Consider the following 13,466-nt stretch of genomic DNA (forward strand, 5'->3'; position numbering starts at 1 on the left):
TTAAATTTCCCGATTGCATCACCATCTCCACAAAACAAAATCATCTCAGATATTAAATCAGTCATTCAAGCCATTATGTAATTAGTCTGCTGCAAAATGACAAGAGTGGCCATAATGCGTCATTGTTATTGATACTGAGCCTGTTAATTGTTTCACCTATAAAGAATGGTTTGATAGCATTACTGCAACGCTAAATTAGGGATCATTGAGGTAAATTTGTGTTATGAGCATCATAATTGCAGATATGCTGAATAACAGATTATTATGCAACCAAGTAGACCTACTTACATTTGCTTGTGCACATGGATTTAACAACGTAATAGTGGATTCAGATCATTAAATTAAACGAGAGGCAAATACACATACAAAAAAGGTTTATTTTGTTTGGTTTTGCTCCAGAGAATTTCTGTGAAAGTCTGATTTGACCTAGCATTCAGCCAGGAAACAGGAAGATGCCTTATATGGGCAAGTCTCTGGCTGCTTCCTGTCTCGCAGAGGGAAAATATTATTAGTACACTCCAACAGTTTCCATGGTAACAAGAGTTTTGACAGCACCAGGACAAACTGTGATCTGAATGAAATAGAAAAAGGATGCGGAAACGCGCGCGCGCACACGCACTCTCTCTCTCTCTCTCTCTCTCTCTCTCTCTCTCTCTCTCTCTCTCTCTCTCTCTCTCTCTCTCTCTCTCTCTCTCTCTCTCTCTCTCTCTCTCTCTCTCTCTCTCTCTCTCTTCAAAGTCAAGCTCTTTCTGATGACACTTAAACAGCCCAGCCTCGCCCGTCTCATATACTCACACTGACATTATCAAACAGTGTGTGTGTACTGTAGGAGTGCTGACCCTCCCTGACCCATCCACTGTTTCGTCTCGGCATTTTTGCGCTTCGTTCTCGCCATTAGCAGCGACCGGGGCCGCAGTCGCACGCCGCGACCGTCCAATCAAATCCATTTGAGTTCGTCCAACAGCCAGGAAAGCGCGGCGCTCCCGGAGACACACTTCCAATTACTCTCCGCGCGGACCTGAAAGGGTCCCTGCACCCTGACTGGCGGCAACCTGAGCGAAAACCAATTTACAGCACAGCCAGTAACTCCGCTCACACTTGGTGCTTCCATGGAAACTAGCAAAGAAACACTGATGTGCTAACTGTTTGCTCTGCTGTGTTTAAAAGTGAGAATGAGAGGATTGTGTCCCAAGCGTGCCGACCGTCCTGACGGGAATAGCACATGCGACAGCTTTAGGATATCCAGCAGGTAGAAAGTGAGCCCATGCAGGTAGCACAAGTCTATTTGATGTGATTACATCTGGAAGATGTATTTTTAAGAGTGTTTGCTCATCTGCAATACGTCTATAGGACGTTTCCTGTCAGATGTCAAATAGATGTTTAGAAGATGTAATGATTTAGAATGCATGTTACTGACATCTTCTAAATGTCTATTTGACATCTGACAGGAAACGTCCTATAGACGTATTGCAGATGAGCAAACACTCTTAAAAATACGTCTTCCAGATGTACACATTACATCAAATAGACTTGTGCTATCTGGGACGGAGCGGTTTATCCTTTTCAGTATTTTTAAGGTTGGGTGGTTTTTGGAGTTATTTATCGCTCTCTCTCTCTCACACACACTGACCATGGTGGCCATGTGACGGCATCAAATTTTTATGTTGCGATAATTGCTGAAGCTTTTCCCACGGTTTACCGTATTATCACGATATTGTAAAAAATTGCAAAAAAATGTTGTCATACTATACATTTTTCAAGCAGATTCAAGTGCAAAAGACTTATGCAGAACAATAGATATTACTTTACAATAAGGTCTCATTAGTTAATGTCAGTTAACTATAATATTAACAATGAACATGCCCCATTGAAGTCAACAGGGTGCAAATTTTAAAAAGAGGATAACACGGTGTAGGCAACACCAATTTTTGTTGTTTTTGTCTGTACTGACAGCACTCCAAATGTACAAAAAAATTAGCTCAATGTTCAAATTGAGTTCTCCTTTAACGGTTGTTAAATTCTAAAAATCGGAATAATTCGTAATAAATAATTATTCATGGTATTTTGATGCATGATTATAGTGGTTTCTGGTTTAATTGGATGTTCTCTTCCTCACAGGGATCCCAGCACAGCGGTTCCTCTGTGTCTCTGGCCTCTACCAAAGTCTGCAGTCTGGAAGAGGAGGAAGGTTCTGTGAGCGATGGTAAGAGATCAAGCGAAGCTGGTTTTTAGACAGTATTATTTTAGTATTATGTATATATAGCATTTTTTTAAATATATTTTTATATTTTGTTGTTTAAATGTGAGTAATTTTGACGTGTGTTTTTTGTCATTTTTATTTTATTTACCAAAGTTTTCAAATATATATATATATATATATATATATATATATATTTCTATTTAGCTTTAAATTATTTTTATTTCAATTTTAGTTTTAGGAATGTTAAAACTAATGTTAAAGGAATGTTCCTGTTTTAGACTTCAATCTTAAAAATATAAACAAAAATGTAAACAAATATTTTTAATTTTGCCTTGGCTACTAACTGGAATAATTAGCAATAAACAAATTTAGCAATACACAATTTTTTGCATAGTTTCAGCTTTAGTTAACAATAGCATCTCTAGGTTTAGAGTGACTGTTAAGCATCCATGAAATATAAATGTATTCAGATTTTTTTTCAAAGTCATCAAGGTCTACAGTAGGTTTATGCTGTTCAAGAACTGTGATCTTATGCAGATATGGCAGGTTGATGAATTTATTCATGAGAAGGCCCTTTACCAATAAAAGCTTTATAGTTGCTCGGTGTTTTAAAAGTATGTCTGCAATGAAGGTCAACATTTGAAGGCTTTGCATAGGTGTTCATTGTACAATCATTTGTAGCTGACTGTAACACTAATGAAAGACACATGAGGTGTGAACCAAATCCATGTTTATCGTCTCGTTCTTTGAGCTGTATTCAAAGAGATTCTCAGACTAGGAATGTTGGTCGGGAATCAAATGCTTCCACTGCCTACAGAGATTTCAGTCATCAAAACAGATTCTGAATGAGGCCCACTCAGTCTTGCTCTAATTTTCTTCCTCACCGTCTGCAGCCGAGCCCTTGGAGGAGACGCCGATACCCACAGTCCCAAGCTCCATTTCAGATCGGTACAAAGTCGGCCGAATGATCGGAGACGGGAATTTTGCGGTGGTCCATGAATGTGTGGAGCACTCGACCAGCAGGGCGTACGCCCTGAAGATCATCAACAAAGGCAAATGCAGAGGGAAGGTGAGATGTCAAAGATATCATTATGATATTGTCAATAAAATTCTATTTTTTATACAGTATATTTTTATTATGAATGCACAGGAGCATATGATCCAGAATGAGGTGGCTATCCTAAGAAGAGTGAAACATCCAAACATTGTGCTGCTGATTGAGGAGATGGACACTTACAGTGAACTCTATCTGGTCATGGAGCTTGTAAAGGTGTGTACTATAGTATTTTCATGCAACCTGAGGTGAAAACAAAGTTTTGTTTTGTTTGTTCTACATGTCTTGTGGTGATCCGGAGGGGTTTTAGCTCTTGATGGTCCGTGTAATGGCAGTTGTGCTGCCTTAGTTGAACTGAGCGTTATTTTAAGCCGCTGCTCCACTTAACTCGACTCTTTGAGGGGATTTCTGCCACGCGAACGGCAAACCAGGCCACTGTGAACTTTCTGCCTGTTGTGTATAAACTCCTTGACCTCAAGGAAAACTCTCATTTTCTGTATGTGGAAATACCACCTTGCTTTAAAACCGTTCCTTTCCCAAACGTAGCTGTAGATGTGAAAGAGCTCAGACTAGGGCTGGGAAGAATGATGATAGACATCGTGGATACAATATGAAGGGTCTGTCCACTGAGATCTTGCTATATTGTGAATATTGTGGTATGTAAACCTAGGCTATAAAATGAATCGTGATTTTAACGGTAAAAAACTGTAAAAATGCTACAGTGCAAAACTGTTAATTGGTTAACAGAAAGTTTCCGTAATATATACGGTAAATAACTGTGATAGATCTCATGGTACATTTAATGCAATTTTACTGTAAAATACCATTCAATTTACAGTTTTTGAAAACCTCATTGTATAATTTACAGTGAAAAAACGTAAATTGATATTCCCACACAATTCCCTCTGTGACGCTTAATGATGTATTTTTGTTGAAAGAACTACGTTTCCTCGTAGTTTTCTTGTTTTTTCTAATCAGTTATGTACATTAGGGTTGTATGTTGCATTTAATGTTAATTTAATGTCAATTTTTTTAATTTCATGTGTGTTACCATGATGGCGTTTAATGTTTGTGCGAATAACACTGTGCAGCTTCTTTATAAAAGTATAAACCTTCTTGTGATGGGCTTTGATAAATCATGTGACTCTCATCATCTCTGCTGTGAGGATTGTTGGTTGTCTTGTGTATTACAATGGTACAAAACAGAAATCAATACCTCAATAAGTTGGTAAATTACCATATCAGATAATGAAATACGTTGTTTTTACTGTAAATTTTAAGTTCAGAGTTAAGTTAATGGTAAAGTTCTGGCAACCACAGCTGCCGTGTTTTTACCGTAAAAATTACGGTTTTATTTTTTACAGTGGCAGCTCATTCACAAAAAGATGGCTATAATCTATGTTCTGTTTATTATAAGCGTGCGCTGACATGTAGACTTCTCTATTCTCATAAAATTAGAATGATTATTAAAACTTGTACCGTATCATATTTATCGTTTTTGGTGTTAATCGGCTTTTAAAGGGATACAGAAACATGCTTGAATGAGAAAATAAAGAGCAAGAAGAAAAATTATTTTGCATTAAAACTCATTTTTGCAGATTTTCCATTGTTTTTCTATTTTAAAAAAGAACAAGACAAGTCACATGGTCTAAGCCATCAATGTTAAACAAATTACAAACACAAACATTTAAATATTTATTGTAATAATATAAGTGTTTAATTGCATTTATTATCACTATTATTTTTATTTTTTATAATTTTTAAATGTGTATTTGTGTGCAATTTTCACATTTAAACACATATTGTTAAATTCATTATTAATAATAAAAATATTTTTCAATATTTTAATATATATAATGATAAATTATTTAAAATAAAAATAATAGTGATAATTAATGCTTTCAAACTTTAATATTATTACAATAAATATTTCAATGTTTGTGGAAGGAATTGGAAATTTAAAAATAATGTATTCTAAAACAATTCTCTTGGATGAATAACTTCAGTAGCATTAATAAGAATCAATGCATGTTTAATAGTGTGAAGACGACTGTTCAATTTCGTACTCTGTTCTTATTTTTAGGGAGGAGATCTTTTTGATGCCATCACCTCCGCCAACAGATACACAGAGCGGGACGCCAGTGGCATGCTGTACAACCTTGCCAATGCTATCAAATACTTACACAGCCTTAACATCGTCCACAGGGACATCAAGCCAGAGAACCTTTTGGTAAGACTTCAAAACGCCATCCTTCCTTTCCAAAAAATACTTCGTTCTGAGAGTGACATCCTAAGAAAATATTGTGTTGTTGTCACATCCTAAAGATCACCAGCCTCCACAAACGTGTCGTGTAGGGGAACGGGATGAAACTCATAGGTCTTGTGGGCTGTATAGCTATATAAGTGTGTTTGGAGAAAGAGTGATGATTGCTGCGAGTCTAGACCAGCCACCTACTGACTGACTGCATACGTGTGATATCACTTCTGCAGCGGAAGAACTGAGATGTGACTCACACTTTGACAGTTCACAGACTGTACTGTTCTCCAAGGCTGCTCTCGTACCTTTTACCAGACATCATTCATGAATCAATGGCTGATACGCAACCACTTCCTCTACTGATTTAAGAGGGAAGGGTTGTTTTTGGTAAGATAGGATTCAACTTTTAACAAAAAGATACCGCTATACTTCAAGTTCCCCTGTAGATTAATCAGTACATTTAAAACCGTTTATGTTTTCTAAATATTTTTGCATTAATGTCCAGAACATAAATTTGAACATTAGATAAAGCAAGGCTCAAAATTCCTCTGTTTTTGTTGGCATATTAAAGGGATAGTTCACTTTGAAATTAATGTTTGGTATGTTTTATCTTACCTCAGGGGTATCCAAGATGTAGGTGTCGTTGTTTCCACAGTAGTTTCAATTTTGATATTTTTAAGTCAAACCGTTCTTGTCTGTCAGTCATATAATGGAGGTCTATGGTCACCACCTCAAAGAGCATGCACAGAGAAGTCCAAATTAAACACGATTTAATGATTTGAAGACACGATAAGAGTGGTTTGTGTGAGAAAACGAACAGTATTTATATCGTTTTTACCTCTTGTAACCACTTTTTATCACTCCAAAAAAATTAAACAGCCAGAGAAATATCTTAATGCTATAAGGAAGAAAATATTATATAAATCAGGTGAATGATATATGAACATACCGCCTTGTAAACACCTTTGGAGAATGGCAATATTTTTGAAGTGAGTCTAATAAAATACATGTTTTTTTTTTCCACTGGTCTGAAAGAAGACAAGTTATGGAGGGAAAATATGCCAACATCTCTAAATGTACCAGTGCATTAAAACACCATTAGTGCTTTAAGCCCTGTTTATGAGCTGGCGAATTTTTCTATAAACGCTGTGGATCTTACCAATGAAATGTGATCTGGAAGCAGTAAATAAGACCCTCTGTTTGTCAAATGCACTCCAGTGAGCTAGAAAGCGCCGTGCACTGGCTCACATATGCGCTCACTCAGTCTCGGTGTGTCGAAGGTAATCGCTTGTGGCATGTAAATGCACCTAGCAATGCAGAATGAGGTTTATTCATAATGTTATATAACAACAAACACAAAGACAGCCAATCTTAGGATGCTCAATGGATTCAGCATCAGTGGAATTTAGGTTAAAGACATTACATGCACAAATATCTGTTTATTTGAAGCGAGTGCATATTTTTGACACTGATCTGCACATTTGCTCACCTCAGAGCCGGATATGTCATTTTCAAAGATTGCTTTTGATTTTGCTCCCAGCTCTAATATCGTCCTTCGCTTTGATTCACAGGTGTACGAGCATCAAGACGGGAGCAAATCGCTGAAGCTGGGCGACTTTGGCTTGGCCACTGTGGTAGACGGACCCCTGTACACTGTCTGTGGGACACCCACATATGTAGCACCAGAGATTATCGCAGAGACCGGGTGAATATTTGAGCATGTCTGGGTCTTTGAACGTGTGATATTTTCATGGACTCGTGTGATGCTATTAAGCATACTGTTGTGATTGTTATGATCATATTATTTAGAATTATAAAGCTGAAAAGTAGTAAGTATAGAGCAATAAAACTCAAACAACACTTGTTTTCTGGATTGTAGGTATGGCCTTAAGGTAGACATCTGGGCCGCTGGAGTCATCACATATATTCTCCTCTGTGGCTTTCCTCCATTTCGTGGGTAAGTTCAGTGTGTATTCAGTTATATGAGATTCTAATTTTTATATATTTTTAATGTTTTCATGCTTTTCGAAGTTAATAAAGTGTAATTGCCATCAAAATGGTGAATGTCAAAGATTCATTGTTAAATACATTCTTGCTGGTATGTAGTGCACTTTGAGTAATGTAATCAAAGCTGTATGGTTATGTAAGATGTTATTGCGCCTCCCTGTGGCTATCTGTGCTACTGTCCATGAACCAAATGTATCGAGCTCCCCCTGTTGATGTATATTTGAAGTCGCATTCCCTATATTTCAGGAGCACTGATGATCAAGAAGCTCTGTTTGACCAGATACTGCTGGGACAGTTAGAATTCCCTCTCCCGTACTGGGACAATGTGTCCGACTCCGCCAAAGTAAGTGGAGTTTGTTTGGAATAAATCATTTTTAGTGGATTTTTTAAATGGCAAATAACATTATAATAAATAATATCATGTTTTTTAAAGCTACATTATTTGATATTAAAAATTGTTAAAAAAATGTTAAATAATAGGATAATTAAAATGTGTTTTTTTAGTAAAATAATATGGTAATAAATAATATATGGGCTTGTTGGAAGCAAAATAATATGTTAATAATAAATAATATGTGGGCTTTGTAAAAGCCAAATAATATGATAATAAAAGCTACATTATTGGATATTAAAAATGATGTAAAAAAAGCTAAATAATAGGATAAATAATGTGTTTTTAAGTAAACAAAGATGATAATAAATAATATGTGGGCTTTGTAAACGCAAAATAATATGATAATAAATAATATATTGGTTTTTTAAAAGCAACATATTTTGATTGTTATTTTACATTTATTAAATTATTTGTTACATTATTCTTTTTGAAAAAGTAGCGATTGTTTTTTAAAAATTATTACGTGTAATAGTAATATACTGTGTAATAGTAACCTATGCTATTCAGCAACTCAAACATACCAAACCGACAATTACTAAAAACACACAAAAACAGGTTCTGCAACGGCATTGCGCTAGTTATTCATAATTTTAATAATAACTTATTGTTTAATGTGGTCTTTGTGTTCATGAATTGAAGGTCATGAGTCTCACATTGGACATCAATATGTATTTGTTGTTGGCATTGGGGTTTGGCAGTAACTCTGTGTCCCGTCCGTGTCCTCAGGAGCTGATCGTGTCGATGCTGCAGGTGGAAGTGGATCAGAGATACACAGCGCTGCAGGTGCTGGAACACCCCTGGGTCACTGTGAGTAATTCACATTAAACTCATCTCAATCTTTATTGATAAACTTTTAACAGACACAGTCTTAACACACGTAGAACTACAGTAACTGATGGGATCAATGGCTGTTTCAGAATGACGGTCTGTCAGAGAACGAGCACCAGCTGTCAGTGGCGGGAAAGATCAAGAAGCACTTTAACACAGGGCCCAAGGCCAGCAACAACACCCCAGGAGTGTCTGTCATGACGGTAAGAACACACTCACACCAGACGCAGAATAAACAGTAAAGACAAGACACAGTGTGTGATGGACAGCCGAGGCCAAATGATATACTTTACTAATAGTTGAAATAGACTACAGCAGATGATTTGAGTGTGTCTATGATGTTATCTGAGCTCCACTGATTTTTCTTCGCTTAGCTCGACCATGACTTTTCCATCCAGAGATCAGGGTCGTTGGATTTCTATCAGAACCCGGGCATGTTTTGGATAAGGTAACGCCATGTGTCCGCTGTAGCACGCCAGCCCTGTCTTGTTGAACCCCAGTGAATCCTGCTCGTGTCATGATCAAAGATGGCTGCTGGCCATCCACAGTCATTCAGCCCGTGTGTGTGAACGTTCCCAGTTCAGAATGTGCATGATTTGCTTCTACATCATGGCAATTGACATTTTTATGTGCTCTTCACTTGCTTCAGTGTGCTGCTTCTGTCACTGTCCTGCTTCTCATGATCTTCAACCTTGTGCAGAAGATATATACTCCACAACCTGTCCCGCTGTTGCCCACAATGTCTATTTTGTTAGTAGAAATTCACTTTTAATATATTTATCACATGAATGTATTAATATTAAATGTACTCTAAAAGTAGCGATTATTTTTGAAAAAGTAGCGATTCTATTTGGAAAAAAGTAGTGATTCTTTTTGAAAAAGTAGTGATTCTTTTTGGGAAAGTAGTGATTCTTTTTGGAAAAAGTAGCGATTTTTTTTGTAAAAGTAGCAATTCTTTTTGTAAAAAGTAGCGATTCTTTTTGTAAAAAGTAGCGATTCTTTTTGTAAAAAATAGCGATTCTTTTTGAAAAAGGGCGATTCTTTTTGGAAAAAGTAGCGATTCTTTTTGGAAAAAGTAGCGATTCTTTTTGAAAAAGTAGCGATTCTTTTTGGAAAAAGTAGCGATTCTTTTTGGAAAAAGTAGCGATTCTTTTTGTAAAAAATAGCGATTCTTTTTAAAAAAGGGGGATTCTTTTTAAAAAAAATAGCGATTCTTTTTGAAAAAGTGGCGATTCTTTTTTGTAAAAACTAGCAATTCTTTTTGAAAAAGTTGTGATTCTTTTTGTAAAAAGTAGTGATTGTAATATTACTTTTTTTAAAAATTAAATAAATGCATAAAAGAGCCTTTTCAAAAACATTTAAACAGTCTTACTGACACCAGCCTTTTGAACAATAGTGTATTTACATTTAATTTGTTATTATTTATTTATTTTTTTAATAATTTTAATTAAAGGGATAGTTCACCCCCCCAAAAAAAATGTTTTAATGATTTTTTCACCCTCATATTATCCCAATGTCTAAGATCTTTAGGCCTGGTTTCACAGACAGGACTTATATTAAGTCTTCATTTAAGTATGTTTTATAGAGAAAAAAAACAAACAAAACATTACTGGTGTTCATATTTAGACAAAACTACAGCACTGACATGTTTTATGACAAGTCAGTGCAAGTTTCAAACATGCATTTTAGTCTGGAACTCGCTTAAATCTTGTCTGTGAAAGCGTGGGTTTAGTGTTGTAACTGACATGGCAAAATGTGTTGTGATTAAGCCTAAAGTTCCCCATATCCTCCATCAGACCACCGCTCTTGATAAGGAGAGGCAGATTCTCAGACGAGGACGCCACCCGAATGTGAGCGCAGCTCCCTGGACCACCCAGCCGACCTGTAGCCTCCACATCCCAGCCTTTACGCCTCGTCTGTGCCCCGGTCTGCACCTCGACCCCACGTCCCCCAGTCCCTCTCCCAGCGCCGCCGCCACCAACACCACCACCTCCTCCACCACGCCCGAGTCTGAAGACTTTTCCGCCTGCTCCACGGAGACTGTTCGCTCCCTCTTCTCCCCTTTCTAGCGTTGAAAGGAAAGAGAGCGAGTGGAAGGGCACTAAAAGAGGAGAAGGGTTTATGAGGATTCGGAAGTGGACCGATGAACTGAACCGAACCATTTTGTAATCTGATCACATAAAGGTGCAGGGAACATGATGACCGTCAAGAAGGGTTTCTTGTTTATTTATGGTCATTGTAATAACCTTTTCATTTATTTATACATATTGAAAACATATTCTTTTTTATTCAAGTTAAATAACGTCCTCTTTTTCTGTTGAAGCACCTTAGGAATGTGATGTTTTTATTGGTCCGGTTTGCTCCAGAAGGAAACTGTGAGGACAATGTAACTGATTAGCTGTTGGCATTCCTGGTAATTAGTGTCCCGTGTTCCCAAAAACCTTTCAAAGCTTTCGACCGTGAAGGATTTGAATTGCCGATACCTGGACTTCCTTCCCTCAGTGGTTAAGGTACTTGACGCACACATGAGATGGGGACCTTGTTTTGTAATCAGTGTAAATAATATAATTTCAATTATTTTGATATTGACAATATATTTCTTTATCTTATCTAGACAATGTAAGTCACATTTAACCATTTTTGCAGTTTTTAAGTCTATGGAACATAAGCACAAATGCATTGTGGGAACATTCCGATACAGGGTCAGCTCTTGGGAAATACAAATGCCGGTTGGTTCTGATTAATTCCATTTCACGAATGCAGGACATTTCTTCAGTGGTGCTGTGTAATGAGTCCGGAGGTCAGATTAGGGTTGAGTGTTCCTGAAGTGCTGTAAGAGGTGTTCTAGTAAACTCATAGCCCTGCTTACGGTGTTATTGTATTCTTTCATTAGTGCATGGAATACAGAGTGGCTCTTACATTATAATTTGAGACATTATCTTATTAAAAAATACATTTTAACCTCATTTTGTTGTTGTGTATTGGGTTATCCATTTATTAAGCTACTTAATTTCTAAAGCAAACAAGGGATACTGTTTTGGGCTCAACTGGGATCTGCTCAAATATGAGATAGGAAAATATTCAAGAAAGTTTGGTGCTGAAACAGTTAAAGCCAGGAAAGCGGAGGAATTAAAGATTGTTTCTAATATGACAAAAATTATCCTGCAGAGAATTTGACTCCCTAACAAAGGAGGAAAAAGAAGAGTTATCTTACGCACAAACCAAACTTGATGAAATGTATCAGCAAAAAGCAAAGGGTGCTTTTATATCAAGTGGTTAGAAGAAGGTGAACAAAACTCTCGTTATTTCTTTAGTCTTGAGAAATCTCGTTCCACAAACAACAGTATCAGTAAGTTGAATATTAATGGAGTTATTACTGAAGATCATCGCAAAATATCAGAGTTTTGTTCAAAATTTTATAAAGACTTTTAAACTCCAAAAAAAAAAAACGTAAGGGGTAACAATGTCGTTTTTTTTTCTGGTCGAAATTTGAGTTTCGATATCTCAGCTCTGGAAGGGTCTAGATCATCCATTTTTGCACTCAGGTCTAAGTCTCATGGCCCTCTATCAGAATCCAGAGTTTCGAGAAGATTGGGGATGCTTATTTTTCGCCCAAAAAAAAAAAACCGTAAGGGGTAACACTGTCGTTTTTTTTTTTCGGGTCAAAATTTTGAGTTTCGATATCTCAGCTCTGGAAGGGTCTAGAGCCTCCATTTTTGCACTTAGGTCAAAGTCTCACAGCCCTCTATCAGAATCCAGAGTTTTGAGAGGATTGGGGATACTTAATTTTTCGCCCAAAAAAAAAAAACGTAAGGGGTAACACTGTCGTTTTTTTTTCGGGTCGAAATTTTGAGTTTCGATATCTCAGCTCTGGAAGGGTCTAGAGCCTCCATTGTTGCACTCAGGTCTAAGTCTCATGGCCCTCTATCAGAATCCAGAGTGTCAAGAAGATTGGGAATACTTAATTTTTCGCCCAAAAAAAAAATGTAAGGGGTAACACTGTCGTTTTTTTTTTTCTGGTCGAAATTTTGAGTTTCGATATCTCAGCTCTGGCTGGGTCTAAAGCCTCCATTTTTGCACTCAGGTCTAAGTCTCATGGCCCTCTATCAGAATCCAGAGTTTCGAGAAGATTGGGGATACTTAACTTTTCGCCCCAAAAAGAAAAAAACGTAAGGGGTAACACTGTCGATTTTTTTTTTCGGGTCGATATTTTGAGTTTCGATATCTCAGCTCTGGAAGGGTCTAAAGCCTCAATTTTTGCACTCAGGTCTAAGTCTCAGGGCCCTCTATCAGAATCTAGAGTTTTGAGAAGATTGGGGATACTTAATTTTTTGCCCAAAAAAAAAAAACGTAAGGAGTAACACTGTCGATTTTTTTTCGGGTCGAAATTTTGAGTTTCGATATCTCAGCTCTGGAAGGGTCTAGAGCCTCCATTTTTGCACTCAGGTCTAAGTCTCATGGCCCTCTATCAGAATCCAGAGTTTCAAGAAGATTGGGGATATTTAATTTTTCGCCCCCCCGAAAAAAACGTAAGGGGTAACACTGTCGATTTTTTTTCGGGTCGATATTTTGAGTTTCGATATCTCAAACCTGAGTGCAAAAATGGAGGCTTTAGACCCTTCCAGAGCTAAGTCTCATGGCCCTCTATCAGAATCCAGAGTTTCAAGAAGATTGGGGATACTTAATTTTTCGCCCCAAAAAAAAACGTAAGGGGTAACACTGTCAT

General features: G+C 37.1%; 1 protein-coding gene across 3 annotated transcripts in view; it reads left to right on the forward strand.

The window, feature by feature from the left end:
- dclk1a (doublecortin like kinase 1a) overlaps positions 1-11,706 on the forward strand; it is a 47,978-nt gene extending 36,272 nt beyond the window's left edge. For 2 of the 3 annotated variants that reach the window (XM_039676592.2, XM_039676593.2), the window contains 10 exons: positions 2,119-2,203; positions 3,094-3,269; positions 3,351-3,470; positions 5,338-5,484; positions 7,083-7,216; positions 7,391-7,468; positions 7,765-7,861; positions 8,639-8,719; positions 8,830-8,943; positions 10,537-11,706. In XM_039676592.2, coding sequence (XP_039532526.2) covers positions 2,119-2,203; positions 3,094-3,269; positions 3,351-3,470; positions 5,338-5,484; positions 7,083-7,216; positions 7,391-7,468; positions 7,765-7,861; positions 8,639-8,719; positions 8,830-8,943; positions 10,537-10,809 — 1,305 coding nt within the window. In that variant the 3' untranslated portion in view covers positions 10,810-11,706. Of the gene's footprint in view, positions 1-2,118; positions 2,204-3,093; positions 3,270-3,350; positions 3,471-5,337; positions 5,485-7,082; positions 7,217-7,390; positions 7,469-7,764; positions 7,862-8,638; positions 8,720-8,829; positions 8,944-9,114; positions 9,189-10,536 lie in introns of all 3 variants that reach the window. The other variant, XM_039676589.2, reaches the window with a different exon arrangement.
- The last annotated feature ends 1,760 nt before the right edge of the window (positions 11,707-13,466 follow it).

This window comes from Pimephales promelas, chromosome 23, assembly GCF_988280905.1.
Source record: "Pimephales promelas chromosome 23, fPimPro1.hap1.1, whole genome shotgun sequence".
NCBI lineage: Eukaryota > Metazoa > Chordata > Actinopteri > Cypriniformes > Leuciscidae > Pimephales > Pimephales promelas.